This window comes from Chionomys nivalis, chromosome 3, assembly GCF_950005125.1.
Source record: "Chionomys nivalis chromosome 3, mChiNiv1.1, whole genome shotgun sequence".
Lineage (NCBI taxonomy): Eukaryota > Metazoa > Chordata > Mammalia > Rodentia > Cricetidae > Chionomys > Chionomys nivalis.
The window spans coordinates 82,320,821-82,334,955 of NC_080088.1; the positions used below are offsets into that span (position 1 = coordinate 82,320,821).

The 14,135-nt window shown below is 45.7% G+C and overlaps 1 protein-coding gene across 4 annotated transcripts in view; it reads right to left on the minus strand.

Moving 5' to 3' along the window:
* Positions 1–262: 262 nt before the first annotated feature.
* Fry (FRY microtubule binding protein) overlaps positions 263–14,135 on the minus strand; it is a 404,412-nt gene continuing 390,539 nt past the window's right edge. For 3 of the 4 annotated variants that reach the window (XM_057765235.1, XM_057765236.1, XM_057765233.1), the window contains 4 exons: positions 13,283–13,300; positions 11,613–11,723; positions 3,559–3,761; positions 263–1,715 (listed from right to left, as the gene is read on the minus strand). In XM_057765235.1, coding sequence (XP_057621218.1) covers positions 1,457–1,715; positions 3,559–3,761; positions 11,613–11,723; positions 13,283–13,300 — 591 coding nt within the window. In that variant the 3' untranslated portion in view covers positions 263–1,456. The remainder of the gene's footprint in view (positions 1,716–3,558; positions 3,762–11,612; positions 11,724–13,282; positions 13,301–14,135) is intronic. The other variant, XM_057765234.1, reaches the window with a different exon arrangement.

Sequence of the window (14,135 nt, forward strand, 5' to 3'; positions counted from 1 at the left end):
CCATCACATGTAACTCCCATGTCTTCTGGCTTCTGCACGCAACTGTATGTACATGGCACACATAACTGCACACATATACTCAGGCGCACACACATGTAAAATAATAAAGTCATTTTCTTATTTTGGTGTCTACTTCCAAGGGCTGTGCTTGTGTTTGGATTGAGGGGCCATACGCTGCACAGGTGTGGTGCATGTCACTCACACAATCCGAGTATACTATACAGTATACCTCAGAACCACACGCAAAACTCCAAAGGTGTTTCAAAGGCAAATATTTTAATTAACTGGAAATAAAATCCATGATCAACATGTATTTTGCTTTTTTTTTTTAGTCTAAAGGCAATTCTGAACAGAATTATCAATCAAGATTACATCACAAAAACTTGAAATGTATTTACACGGTGAATAAGTTACATAGATAAACTCTGACTCTGCTTTGGATGTGCAACAGATTCACAAGCCCACATGGAACACTCGGCAGCACTGCGCTCAAGGGAGAAACTTGAAGAACGGCCTTTTACACATATATTACAAATAAAACATGACATTATTCTTAAAGTGGCAACTCATATCTTCCCTTTATGATTCTACTTCCGGCTATCCAAATGGCTACTAAAAGATGCATGCATGACAGATGAAAGGACTTTGGGTTTGTGTGAATAATTTTTTTTCTCTACAAAACGGCAGAGTTAATTCAAATGCACACTCATTCTTCTGTAGTATAAATAATGCTCACTAAAGCAATCCTCTTGTAAAAAACAGTCGAGATCCTCTAAAAGAATCCATCTGGATCGGTCCTGGTACGGAGAGATCCAGGGTTTTCAGCAACAGTAGCCTAGCAACATAAGAAAGGTATTTCATAGCAGCCTCATTTAGATACAGTGTACATTAAGCTGTAGCCCGTTTACAGTTCCCTTTTCAAGCACACAGGCTGTCAGCTTTTGACCGTCCTAACAGGTTTTCAGTGGCCAGCTTCATTCTGCCTGCCCCCCCTTTCCAGCCCAATAAAAAAAATCCCACAAAAAGAAGGCAGAAAAATAGGAGAAAGGGAACTAACGGATAAGTCTTAGAATATAATTTTTTTTCATGTGAAGGAAAACATTGCACTTTTGTCAATCTAAAACCGTTTCTAGAAAGGACAGTATCGTTCAGCGTGGTCAGCTTTGGTAATGCAACCGAAGTCATTTCTTTGGGAGTGGGTTGCATTGGCTTAGTGAATGACAGCCACACAGCATGATGGGTAGAGAGTCTGTCTCGGGAGGTCCTACGCGGCCTCAGTTTCGACAGTATTGCTACACATTGGAAGTTGGGTAATCTTCTTTAGAAAGAGTCCTACAGGTAACCAAAGGGAGAACACTCTGTCCAAGCCTTGCGAAGGCTGAGAAGACACTGAATGGCATTGCCCCAGCATGGCAGCACTGCAAGCTTGGAAACCATGGGGGACGGAAGGCTCCTGTCAGAGACTAGTGCCGGAAACACTAGAGTCTGGGAGAAAGGCAGTGAGGACCCGGTAGCTCTGGGCCCTGCGGATCATGTCTCGGATCTCCATGTTGAGTTCCATCAGCTTGGTACAGATTTCACTCAGGCTCTGGTTAGATCCCACCAAGGCATAAGTACCCGTCTGTCCCAGAGTCTGATGACGGAAGTAAATATTCAGTAGCGTCTGGACCTCATCGTCAGAACTGCTTCCAAAGATATCATTGGGCCACAGGCTTCTGAGGTGAAGAAAGCACAGCAGAGATTAGTATCAGAGTTGGGAGGGATGAGTCCTGGTTAGCATAAAAGGACACTTCAACCTTTTCCTGAGATGTTACCCACGCATGCATTCCACGGACTCATCTAAAGCACAGAACTCAGCCAGGCGGTGGTGGCGCACGCCTTTAATCCCAGCACTCGGGAGGCAGAGGCAGGCAAATCTCTGAGAGTTCAAGTCCAGCATTGTCTACAAGAGCTAGTTCCAGGACAGGAACCAAGAAGCTACAGAGAAACCCTGTCTCGAAAATCAAAAAAAAAAAAAAAAAAAAAAAAAAAAGCACAGAACTACTAGAGGTCTAGTATGTTTAGAGTTGTCCAAATATGGTTATAATCAGTTTTAGAATGTTGCTTATTAGTGATAAAAATACCAGAATGATGCTCTTTTTTTTGTTTGTTTGTTTTTGGTTTTGGTTTTTTGAGACAGGGTTTCTCTGTGGCTTTGGAGCCTGTCCTGGAACTAGCTCTGTAGACCAGGCTGGTCTCGAACTCACAGAGATCCGCCTGCCTCTGCCTCCCGAGTGCTGGGATTAAAGGCGTGCACCACCATCGCCTGGCCTATGATGCTCTTTTAAAACTTGTTTTATATGTATGTATTATTGTATGAATTTATGTGCACCACGTGTGTGCAGTGCTCACAGAGATAGAAATAGGACATCAGAAATCCTGGACCTAGAGTTACAAGTGGTTGTGAGTGCTATGTGGGTGCTGGGAATGAACCTGGGGCCTCCGGAAGAGCAGTCAGGACTCAGAACCATTGAGCCAACCCTCCAGCTCTGAATCTTATGCTCTTATTTGCTATAGCCGTGTTTTTTCTTACCTATGGTGAAGACTACTTCACACAAGCCCTGTGGAGGCCCAAAGAGGCCAAAGGTCAGAGAGTTTGGGACTTGGTTTTTAGTTTGAGATTGTTTTGGTTCTAACTGAAACAAAGGTCCTACCTAATTATAAATCAGAGTTCTGCTCTCTCAAGGTTGTTGTCAACAGGTGTAGCCAGTAGCTCCTGAAATGGGGAGGTAGGTGGTTCCTACCTAAAACAAAAGTCTAAGGATCCAACTCAGTTCCTGGTCCCTTTGTGGAAATAACTTGGGATTCCACCCAGGGAGTGGGTTGCCTATAGAGTGTTTGGTCTAGGGCATGAGTCAAGGGCATGAGTGCTGAATGTACCCCATGACTTTCAATTTGTGTGTTAATGTAGTCTTTTTGTTCTACTCCTACCTTTTGAAATTGGGGTATATAAAGCTGTTGGAAATTAAACACAGACGGAAATTCAGTACTCACTGAAATTTTCTTCTTCTTTTTTTTTTTTTCGAGACAGGGTTTCTCTGTAGCTTTGGAGCCTGTCCTGGAACTAGCTCTATAGACCAGGCTGGTCTCGAACTCATGGAGATCCGCCTGCCTCTGCCTCCCGAGTGCTGGGATTAAAGGCGTGCGCCACCATCGCCCGGCTGTTTGTGTCTTTGTACTCTTTACTATATTTCTAAATTCCCACCCCTCCACTCTGGAACAAAGGTAATCTTGTCGAGGCTGGCCCCCTGACAAACCCCACAATGTACATTCAGTTTAGCTTGAAATTATATGGGGGTATATTATGAAATGCTTCCCTTTCAGAACCAATGCCAACACGTGTAACATGCAAGGTCTGGGGTTGTGGGTAAGCCTCTTGGCATTGGAGTAAGAAACCTAAGAGGAAACAGGTAAGGTGTCCAGACGTTCCAACCTTGGCCAGTGTGCCCCTAACTACTACAGGGCCGGGATTAAGTTTGTGTTTCCTATAGCCATCCCTGCAAGGAACAAGGGAGCCACCTGCACTCCTTGATCTGCCGTAGTGCCTTGCCAAGTTCATTGTTCTTCAGACACTCCAGCATGGACTGGATAGCGGCCTCCGTGGATGTGAAGGTCGGCTCTGACCACGCCCCCTCGATGTAAAGGGGGTCAGAGGCGATGGCCGCAGTAGCCTCTTTTAGGTTCCTCTTCAGGTCACTCAGTTCTCTGGACATGTTCAGCAGCTGTTTAAAACAAATGCAGTGTATTTAGGTGCAGGCTGATATAATCTCATCAAAGAAATTTGGTCATGAGGTCTGGCTAAGCAGAAGTTTAATTCATCTCTGTAAATAAGAGGAACCGGGTGTGGTGGTACAGGCCTTGGTACTTGGAAGAACGAGGCAGGAAGAACAGAGGAGTTTGGGGCCAGCCTGGGCTACCCAGTGAGACCTGGCTTCAAAGCGGACAAACCCAAACAACCAACCCCCACTGACCTACATGGTGTATATAAAGGAGGGGGTTGTTAGAAGCATCAAATCACTATGTGTCCTGGGGTAGCTGGGGTGCTCTCCTCAGAGAAAAGAGACATCGTTTGAAATGTTTCCCGTTTGGGCTGGGGATGCAGCTCATTGTAGCGGCTTGCTTGCACACGGTCCAAGGTTCGATCTCAGTGCTGGCAGTTTCCTGTTTAACTCGAAAGGACATCATAAGTAAAGAGGTAGGGTGCCCCGAGAATGGTCTGGACTAGGGTAGATCCTGCTCCAAACGCCAGGTGCCAGCCCGGCATCGTACACAGTACTGTTTTTGTTTGATTTTTTGAGACAAGGGTCTTAACTGTGTAGTCCTAGCTGTCCTGGAACTCACTATGTTGACAAGAGTACCCTTGAAGTCAGAGGTTCACCTGACTCTGCCTCCTGAGTACTGGCACTAAAGGTGTATTTTGCCATGCCCCACCTGTTCTTTTCTTTTCTTTTCTTTTGAGACAGGGTTTCTCTATAGTTTTGGAGCCCATCCCGGAACTACCTCTTGTAGACCAGACTGGCCTTGAAGTCAGAGATCCTCCTGCCTCTGCCTCCCCTGAATGATGGGATTAAAGGCGTGCCACCACTGCCCAGACTGTTCTTTTCTTTATAGAACAACCTCTGAGAAAGTCTAATGGATTAACAGCATCCAGTGAGAGATTAAAAACTAGTAAATAAGGTATGGTGGAAACCACCTAGTCTGCTTGGTTAATTTCCAGGTCAGTCAGTTATGCATAATGTAGACCTTCTCTCAAAGAAAACAAACGCAAGCCGGGCAATGGTGGCGCAAACCTTTAATCCCAGCACTCGGGAAGCAGAGGCAGGCGGATCTCTGTGAGTTCGAGGTCTAGAAGAGCTAGTTCCAGGACAGGAACCAAAAAGCTACAGAGAAACCCTGTCTCGAAAATCAAAAAAAAAAAGAGGCTACAGAGAAACCCTGTCTCAAAAAAAAAGAAAATAAAAAAAAAAACAAAAACAAAAACAAACGCAGGGCGTTGGTGGTACACGCCTTTAATCCCAGCACTTGGGAGGCAGAGGCAGGCAAATCTCTGAGAGTTCAAGTCCAGTATTGTCTATAAGAGCTAGTTCCAGGACAGCTCCAAAGCTACAGAAAAATCCTGTCTCGAAAAACCAAAAAAACCAAAAAAAAAAAAAAAAACCAAAAACAAAAAAAAGAAAGAAAAGAAAACAATCAAACAAAAACTAGAGTAACAATATTAATAGGTCTAATTGTCTAATTGAAAGTTACCCATTTCCACCCAACTATGGGTAACTGTGTGTGATGTCTGTCGCACTGAACTCAGACAGGAGCATGATCCTTAGTCTTTTCATTGTTTTACATGTATTTTTGTGTGTGTATGTGTTTGAATGTGTGTATGGCACAGTACTTCCATTGTGGGACCTGGGGGATTGAATTCCCAGGTTTTCAGGCTTGGTAGCAATACCATGTGCTGGCCCAAATCCTCAGGCTTGGTTTTTTTTTTTTTTGGTTTTTCGAGACAGGGTTTCTCTGTGGTTTTGGAGCCTGTCCTGGAACTAGCTCTTGTAGACCAGGCTGGTCTCGAACTCACAGAGATCCGCCTGCCTCTGCCTCCCGAGTGCTGGGATTAAAGGCGTGCGCCACCACCTCCCAGCTGGGCTTGTTTGTTTTTTGAGACAGGGTTTCTCTGTAGCTTTGAAGCCCTTCCAGAACTCCTTCCGAAAGCCGGCTGGCCTTGAACTCAGAGATCCTCCTGCCTATGCCTGGTGGGGCTTAAAGGTGTGTACTACTGCACCCTAACCTTCAATCTTATGTTAATGGTATTAAGAGGCTGGGTAAGTCGGCCTCTAGAAGATTAAACACTGGGGTAGGTGGGGCCTATGTGATCCTGGAGGCTTTTTCAGGGCAGTGGAGCCACGGATGGGAACAGAGGCAGCCAGTACCTTCAGCTTATCTTCTGATTTCCAGCCTCCCAGAAACAAGAGCTAAGTAGACCTTTTTTCTTTTGTGAAGAATGTGGCTCTTTCTATTTCTGTGCCTGGCCCTGTGGACGATCTTTTGGGACTGGTTAAAAAGGAGAGGATGGGAGAGTTTGGAGCAGCAGGCTGCTGTGAGCTGGGACTGCTGTATTGCAGACAGTTTGCGTGAAGGCTCAGAGAACCAGCACGTGGCTGGGAGTGGAGACCGTGATGGCCACGCAGATGAGGTTTCTGACCATGAGAGCCATGAAGATGAAGTTTCTGACCGCGAAGGCCATGCAGATGAGGTTTTGGACCAGGACAGCCTTGCAGATGAGGCTTCTGCCCATGAAGGCCATGCAGATGAGGCTTCTGGAGAGCATAAGAATTCTCTAGGGAAGTGGAGAAAAGGCCATCCTTGTTACCTTGTGCCAAAGAGTTTGGCTTCCCTGTGTCCTTGTCCAGAGGCACCCTGGAAGACTGAACTTCATTGACAACTGCTGGTGCTTAGCAAGGGAGCTCTCAAAACAGAGAAGCACCCAGGCTGCTGCCTGGCTACTCTTGAAGGCTTACAGTCGAATGAGAGAGGAAAGAGAGGCCTTTAAGAGAGTTTTTATTAGGGCTAAAACACAGCTACTCAGCCAGAGGAGCCCTCGGGGTATAAAGCTACGGAGAAACCCTGTCTCGAAAAATAAAAAAAAAAAAAAAAAAAAAAAAGACTGCCTTGAAGGAATTCCAGAAGAGAGCCTCAAAGCTGACTTGGGATTTTAGTTTGCTGCCAAAGAGACTCCTGACTTCAGATCTGATTCCCAAGGGCCTGGTTGTGGCACCTAGAAGGCGCAGCCCTTGGTGGAGTTCCTATACTGGAAATGTTGCAGGCAGAAAGAATGAAGACTTGAAGTCCCAGAGGTTCTCAGCACAGCTAAAGAGGAAACCCTGGGTGTCCAGGAAGGCTGCCTTCAAGCGGGGGTCCCTATGGAATTCGTCTGATGGGGTGACATCTCATGGAGCTGTGGGAGTGAAGCCACATTGGAGACCCGAGAAAAAGAGCAGTGATCGCAGTGTCTTCAAACACCAGCCTCAGAAAGCTGCAAGCGGCGTGACATGCAAGCCTCTGGAAGTCGCGACCATCTGCTTGCCACCTCCTCTAGCAGCCGTGAGGGTCGAGCCCATTGGAGCATGGAGAAGCCCTTCTAGACTTCAGGTAACATCTGGATCTGTCCTAGAGGTAGAGACACCTCAGAGGCAGGGCTGAGCCAAAACGTCCAGACAGAGATGACGCTCAGCCCCTCATCCAGGGCAGTGCCTACTGGAATGACAGGGACAGGATGGCCACAGAGACACCAGGACTACAGAGAAGGTGACTTGGAGAATTGGGATTAGATGTTTGCCCCATTGACTTTGCTTCTGCCTTGAGCTCATTATTCATCACTAGCTCATTCCTTCCTTTAGGGACAGGAAGGTTTGTTTCTGCTGTGTTAGTTCCATCCCCCTCCCACCATGCCCAATTTAGAAGAAAGTAACTGGATTCGATGCTGCAGGCTCTTGGCTACAAGAGACTGAATGGAATTTTTGTGTGTGAGAAGGGCGAGAGCCAGGAGTTGAGAGCTGCAGTTTGTTCCTTGAACTCATGCAGCCCCTGCTTTCTGTAAATCCTGCCCTAACTGTCAGAAAAGGGAAGAAACTTAGCCGACTGTGGTGTCTAGAAATGGACTTTTCTGAAGTGCCTGAGATCATTGGAGTGGAGCCCTAAGGACTGGTTCTTGTGACTTTGGTGGGGGAGTGAAAGACCTGGATAAATCAAGAACCTCCCCCACCCAGCAGGCAAAAGTGGAGCCAAAAATCTAAGCAGGGAAGGAAGAATCAGAATTCTAGGGTTAGCTGGTTCAGTGACTCTGTTTCAGGAACTAGCTGAGGAAAATTTAGATTGTAATTTTGAGAGTAATCTTGAGAAACAGGGAGTTGGCCCCTTGTGGTCATCACTGGTATTTTTGGAATTTTCTATGATGCCCTCCCAACCCCCTTCGCATTACTGGGCTTTGATTTCTTCCCTTAAAAACTCCTTCTCCCAGTTACTAGGGGTCGAACTCCTCCCCTGCGTGGGTTATGAGTTTCGGCCCCAGTGCACTGGTGCCTGTCAATAAACCAGTGTGATTGCAGCAAGAACAGTCTCGTGAGTTATTGGGGGGTATGTGTTGTCCTGAGACTTGAGTGAGAGTCTCCCCACACGGGGGTCTTTCAGGGAAGTGTCTATATGAAGAGACGCCTGGCGTCCCATTAAAAGGTATGACACTGCCAGACTTGGTGACATATTGTTTGGATTCCTAGTTTCCCAGACTGTGAACCAAATAGACTTTATAAAGTGGAAGGCTTCAAAAAGCTTGTTATGCTGCTGAAGAACTCGTGTGTGTGTGTGTGTGAGAGAGAGAGAGAGAGAGAGAGTGTGTGAGAGTGAGAGAGAGAGTGTGTGTGTGTTTCAGTGTTTTTCCAAGTGTAAGACCATAATACCTGCGCATCTCTGAGTTAGAGGCCAGCCTGGTCTACAGACCGAGTTCTCAGACAGCAAGGGCTGTACAGAAAAACTCTGTCTCGAACTCCGCTTCCCCACAAAAAGATATATATTTAGTGAAGTTTGGTACATAAGTACTCAAATATAATTGTCAACATGGACTCTGTTTTGTTTTTGAGACGGGTTCTCAGCATAGCCCCGAGTGTCCTGAATCTCACTATGTAGACTAGGCTAGCCTCTAACTCCAGTGCAGAGGTTGTCTTTTAAAAAACGATGTGAGGGCTAGGCGATGGTGGCGCACACCTTCAATCCCAGCTGAGGCAGGCAGATCTCTTGAGTTCGAGGCCAGCCTGGTCTACAAAAGCTAGTTCCAGGTTAGCTAGGACTGTTCCACAGAGAAACTTTGTCTCGAAAAAAAACAAAACAAAACAAAAAACCAAAAAATCCAACAAATTATTTGAGAATTTTATACAATGTGTTTGTCCTACCAGGATGTTCATGGGTGTGGGGTCACTGGATCATGGGTAGCCTCTCGGGCTGACTCCTTGAAGAAAACTGGCTGTGTTCTCCCAGCAGCCATGAATTGCCCGTGGAGCCTGAGCTCAGCTAGGAGTGGGTCCATGACCACCTCCCCCCTCCATGCTGGGATTTTGTGTGGCTTGATCTTGCCCCGGTGTTTCACGCAGTCACCAGACTCAAGGTAGTGTCTGCCCTTCCGGGTCAAAGATCTAATCCCCTAGAGAAGACTGGCTTATGTACTGAGGCATCAGAGTTGTTCTGCCATTTCTGTAGAGGATTTTCTGGTGGCCTGGAATGGCTCGTCTCTGTGGATAAAGTGCCACGCCAGTCTGGGTGCTAGAGTCATGGCTGAGCCACTGGTCATCGGCTCCAAGTATCTGGGGGCAAGTTATAGTAACAACTTATATGGGGATTTGGTGTGGTTGAATGGGTATATATGGGCAGGTTATAGTAGCACCTTCTATTGGGGGGCAGGGAGCAGCAGCCCCTCAGCTGAGGAACTGTTTGTTACCATCAGTGAGTATGGTAACAATGATGGCAGAATTTTAAAGAGACAGAGTGACTACTGTCCTCTACAGCTGGGTGCTCTGTAGTAGAGGCTGCCTTTCAAGATGGTGCAGTATAGCCCCGGGGTCCTGGGATGGGTGGAGCTTTCTCTGGAGTATTGCATCTCTGTGAAACTCCAGGCCTGTGAGGACCGTAGGCTTCTCCACAACAAAGACCTGCAGGTTTTTTTTTGTTTGTTTGTTTTGTTTTCTTGTTTTTTGAGACAAGGTTTCTCTGTAGCTTTGGAGTCTGTCCTGGAACTAGCTCTTGTTGACCAGGCTGACCTTGAACACAAAAAGATCTGCCTGCCTCTGCTTCCCGAGTTCTGGGATTAAAGGCGTGCGCCACCACTGCCAGGTGACCGCAGATGTTGTAAGGGCTAAAGTTAGCCTGTAAGCCCCACTTGCCTAAGGACAGATACTCTGAGACACTGGAGGCTGTTGTTCATGTAAGATAACCATCCACATGTTTCCACAGTTTGGATGTGCTTGATCAGACATAGATGAGAGATATGTAGGCAGAAAGCATGTCAGGATGTATGCTTGTTCCTGACTCGACAAAGACAGGAAGAATGTAACCCTGTGGGTTTGCCTTTAAAAGCTCCTGGCCAGTATTAAATGAAGCATGCTTTAATTGTCTGAGGACTGACTTCTCTCCTGGCAATCCTCAGGTGTAACAAGGAAGCCTTCCTGCCTCTGAGTTGTTGACAGCCTGGGGGTAGAGGAGATTTTTGTGGTTTTTGTCTCTCTCACTTAAGGTTTGCATCCTAGCCATTTCTCGAGGCAGAATACTTGTTTGTTTGGGTGTTTGTCTATTGTTTGAGTCCTCTTATGTATTAGGTACTTCGACTTGATCATCTTGCTACAGTTGCTTTTAAAATATGGACAGTGGAGCATTCGCTGCATTTGCTAATCTTTCCTTCTTTTCAGACATTCATTTATTCTAGCAACAGAAGCTGCCTGCGTTTACTTCTCTCCTACCGCCATGTTGCCGTGTTTATGATAAAGATGGTTCTTGGTGGGTTTTTTTTTGGTTGGTTTTTTTTTTGTTTTTTCTTTTTTCTTTTTTTTAAATTTATTTATTTATTTATTTATTATGTATACAATATTCTGTCTGTGTGTATGCCTGAAGGCCAGAAGAGGGCGCCAGACCTCTTTACAGATGGTTGTGAGCCACCATGTGGTTGCTGGGAATTGAACTCAGGACCTTTGGAAGAGCAGGCAATGCTCTTAACCACTGAGCCATCTCTCCAGCCCCTTTTTTTGTTTTTTCTATACAGGATTTATCTGTGTGGCCCTGGATGTCCTAGAACTCACTCTGTAGACCAGGCTGGCCTCGGACTCACAAGAGATCTGCCTGGCTCTGCCTCCCGAGTGTCCAGCTCCATTGCTTACCCTGGTCCTGTAAGACTGTTCTGTGGTCACGGTAGCCTTCCACAGAACAGCTCTTGGGATCCAACCTTCCTCACCGTTAGTAAATCAGATGTATGTTCTCTGTGCTTCCCCAGGGCACACCGCCACCTTTTCGCTTCCACTCCTAGGGGAACTGGAGCCCATTTGGCAGCAGTGTGCTCCAATGATTGTAATTTTTACACTTAGACGCATGAAAGCATCCTGATGCTGACGCAGGGAGCAGAAAACCAGCAGACACTGATCCATTTCTTTCTTCCTTTATGATTCTGGCAAGTATGAAAGGCTATGTGCCAAGGAGGGACACAAGGGCCTCTCACAAAGGATGACCCATCGGTGTGATGCAAGTGTGGCACCTTGGTGTGTAGGGCATGGGGGGGACTTGCCCCCAAATGCGGGGTTATCTTACTCTTTTCACCTTAGTTGCGGCCCTGATCCAGAAAACCATTCAGCATGGAAAATGGAAATATTTCTTTTTCACTGGTGCTTGAACAAAGTAAGAATTATATGCAAAAAGAGTGAACCAAACAAAAACAACCAGCCCAATTTGTACCATTTTATAAATGTGGTGGAGGATGGCGGACAAAGAAACCAAACCAAACCAATAACCAGGACAGCCGGCGGCTTTTCTGTGGAGACGAGATGGAGGCTTACCTCTGGCACGGAGCTGACTTCGTGCACCTGGCCGATGAGCTTGCAGTAGGACTGATAGAGCAGGAGCAGTTGGAAGTGCAGCTTGTACAGCCTCTGGCAGAGCTCCAGTTGCTAGAGAGGGAGGGCGCATGGGAACGGACAGCCGTTAGAGCTCTTTCTGTAAAACTGGTGAGAAGCGACACACACACTGGTTCTTTAAGAACTCGGGGAACCTTAACTCTCTGTTTACATTCGGAGCAAAATAAACCCAGATCCACTCTACAACATCAGCGAGGCCATCGTTGTTAATACAGAATATCGTTTCTCTACAATGGAGTATAACTAGTTGGAATCGGCTAGAGAGAGGATGGAGGAAATCACAGTTCTGCTGTATTTGCCAATGAAATACCTATAAATTGCAGCTGAGTTAATTTTTATGAGCATCAAACTGCTTTGAAACAGCCAAGAATCCTTTCTATTAATGACGGGCAGAACACTAACTAGTTCTAGGTGCTAAGTTTGCAAGTTGAATTGCTACTTGGGAGATGACTGTATAAGTCTGGGCTGCCACCTAGGGGGCAGCCACCCCTGAAGGTAGAAATACAAGGCACATCGTGATGAGAAAGAAACCCCGGTTATCCCATTACCAATGTTCACAGCACTCTGAGCGGTGTTCTCTACGCAGCCTATCTTAGGTCAACCATGGGCTGGCTTCCACAGTCATGGGACAGCAGAGAATGACAGTCACGGATATGACAGAGGAAGGGGAGAGCCTCCAGCAGACAGGAGTCCATGACTCACTTGTCTCTGGTGAAAGCGATCTACATCTGGTGTAAACCAGACATGCAAGGGGCTGCGCTGTTGGGTTTAGATGAGGCTACAGGAAGGCTGGGTAAGTGGGGCCTTGTGCCGTCTAAAGGATGTTACCAGGAATTCATCTCAGAACTGAGAGAGTTGAGGGAACTTAAACCACGTTTCCAAATCAGGGGAAGGAGATAAATGACAAGAACTTTAAATTTTCTGGAGAATACTCTGTTGGTATCACAAATGTCTTTTGATTCTGATTTTTAAGTTATTAAAATTGATGCATATATATAATTTCATGCTAAGACTATGCTGAATGAAGTTTTCCCCTCTCCCCAACTTTCCTCCTTCTAGGAGAAAACCAATTCTGTCTAGACTTTCTTTTTCTAAGTATTGGCAAATAGCTTTAGAGTGGAGAACTAGTTCACTAATTAACTAATCCGGGTCTTAGGTTGTTTCGGTAAAATTTCTTATGATAATTTAAACTTTTTTAAAAAATGGGAACCCTATAAAATCTGGTATGAAATGCAACTGCCAGGATCTTGCAAATTAATATAAAAAGTGTTTAAAAATAATGTTATCTTTCCAATTTAGGGTGAAACCTAGCCATGAAAACTCTCGACTTTCCTAAATGCTAAATGATGGTATTTATTATTTAAAAATTCCCATGGAGAGAATGAGAATTCATAGCATTGTAGGTTTTTGTTTTGGGGAAAAAGCATCCTGGAAAGCTACCAATAAGCTGCTGCATCTCAATCTACCAAAGAAAAGAAAATTAAACAAAAAGGGAAGACATGCTAAAAGATACAATGGTTAACAGTAAAAATAAGGCTCATTATGGGGTCCATGCCTCGGCGGACAAAGAATATGAAAGAAAGTTAACTTACTGCAAGAGATTCCATTTGCTACGCAGCAAGCATGGCGCAGGAAACAAAGGAAAGGAAAGAAAGGATAGGGTCAGTGTGGCATGCGACAGAAAGCACAGCCCTCCTCTGGGAGCAGAGCTGCCATGGTGTTAGCTTTGCTGGCCCAGACCTGGCTAGCAGCCAGTCTTGTACCCGTGAAACATGCACAGCGGTCTGGTTAAAAAACAAGCTTTTAGTGGGCAATGTCACTGGAAAACATGGCTTTTAGTCCTTGGGATTAAAATTCTCTGATTAGTTGATGTAGTTTTTCTCTGAGTCAGTCTGGAAGACTAGAAGTAACCACTTTTTATTTTTTTATTGATTCTTTTTGCTTCTTGATGATTTGAGTGCATTGATGTGAACAGCAAGTGAACATAAGCTAGGAGGGCAGCTGAGCAATCTGAAGAACTGCCCCCTGTGGCAACTACAGCGTCACTTAGTTTTCTTTAGTTGGGAAAAATAACGTCTATGTGGGTTTGTGCACATGAGTGCTGGTGCCCTTGGGAACCAGAGGCACTGAATTCTCCCAAGAGTTTGAGTTACAGGAGCTGTGAGAAACCCAACTTGGGTACTGGGAACTAAATCCAGACCTTCTGCAAGAGCAAGGATGCTCTCAGCCACTGACATCTCTCCTGCCCTCAGATTAAGAACACGTGATAGATGGGGCTAGCTCAAAGGAGTAAACATTGTATCCTCTCAAACAAATATGCAACCTGAGTATTGCCAGGTATTTGATTTTTTTTTTTTTTTTTGGTTTTTCCGAGACAGGGTTTCTTTGTAGCTTTGGAGCCTGTCCTGGAACTCCCTTTGTAGACCAGGCTGGCCTCGAACTCAC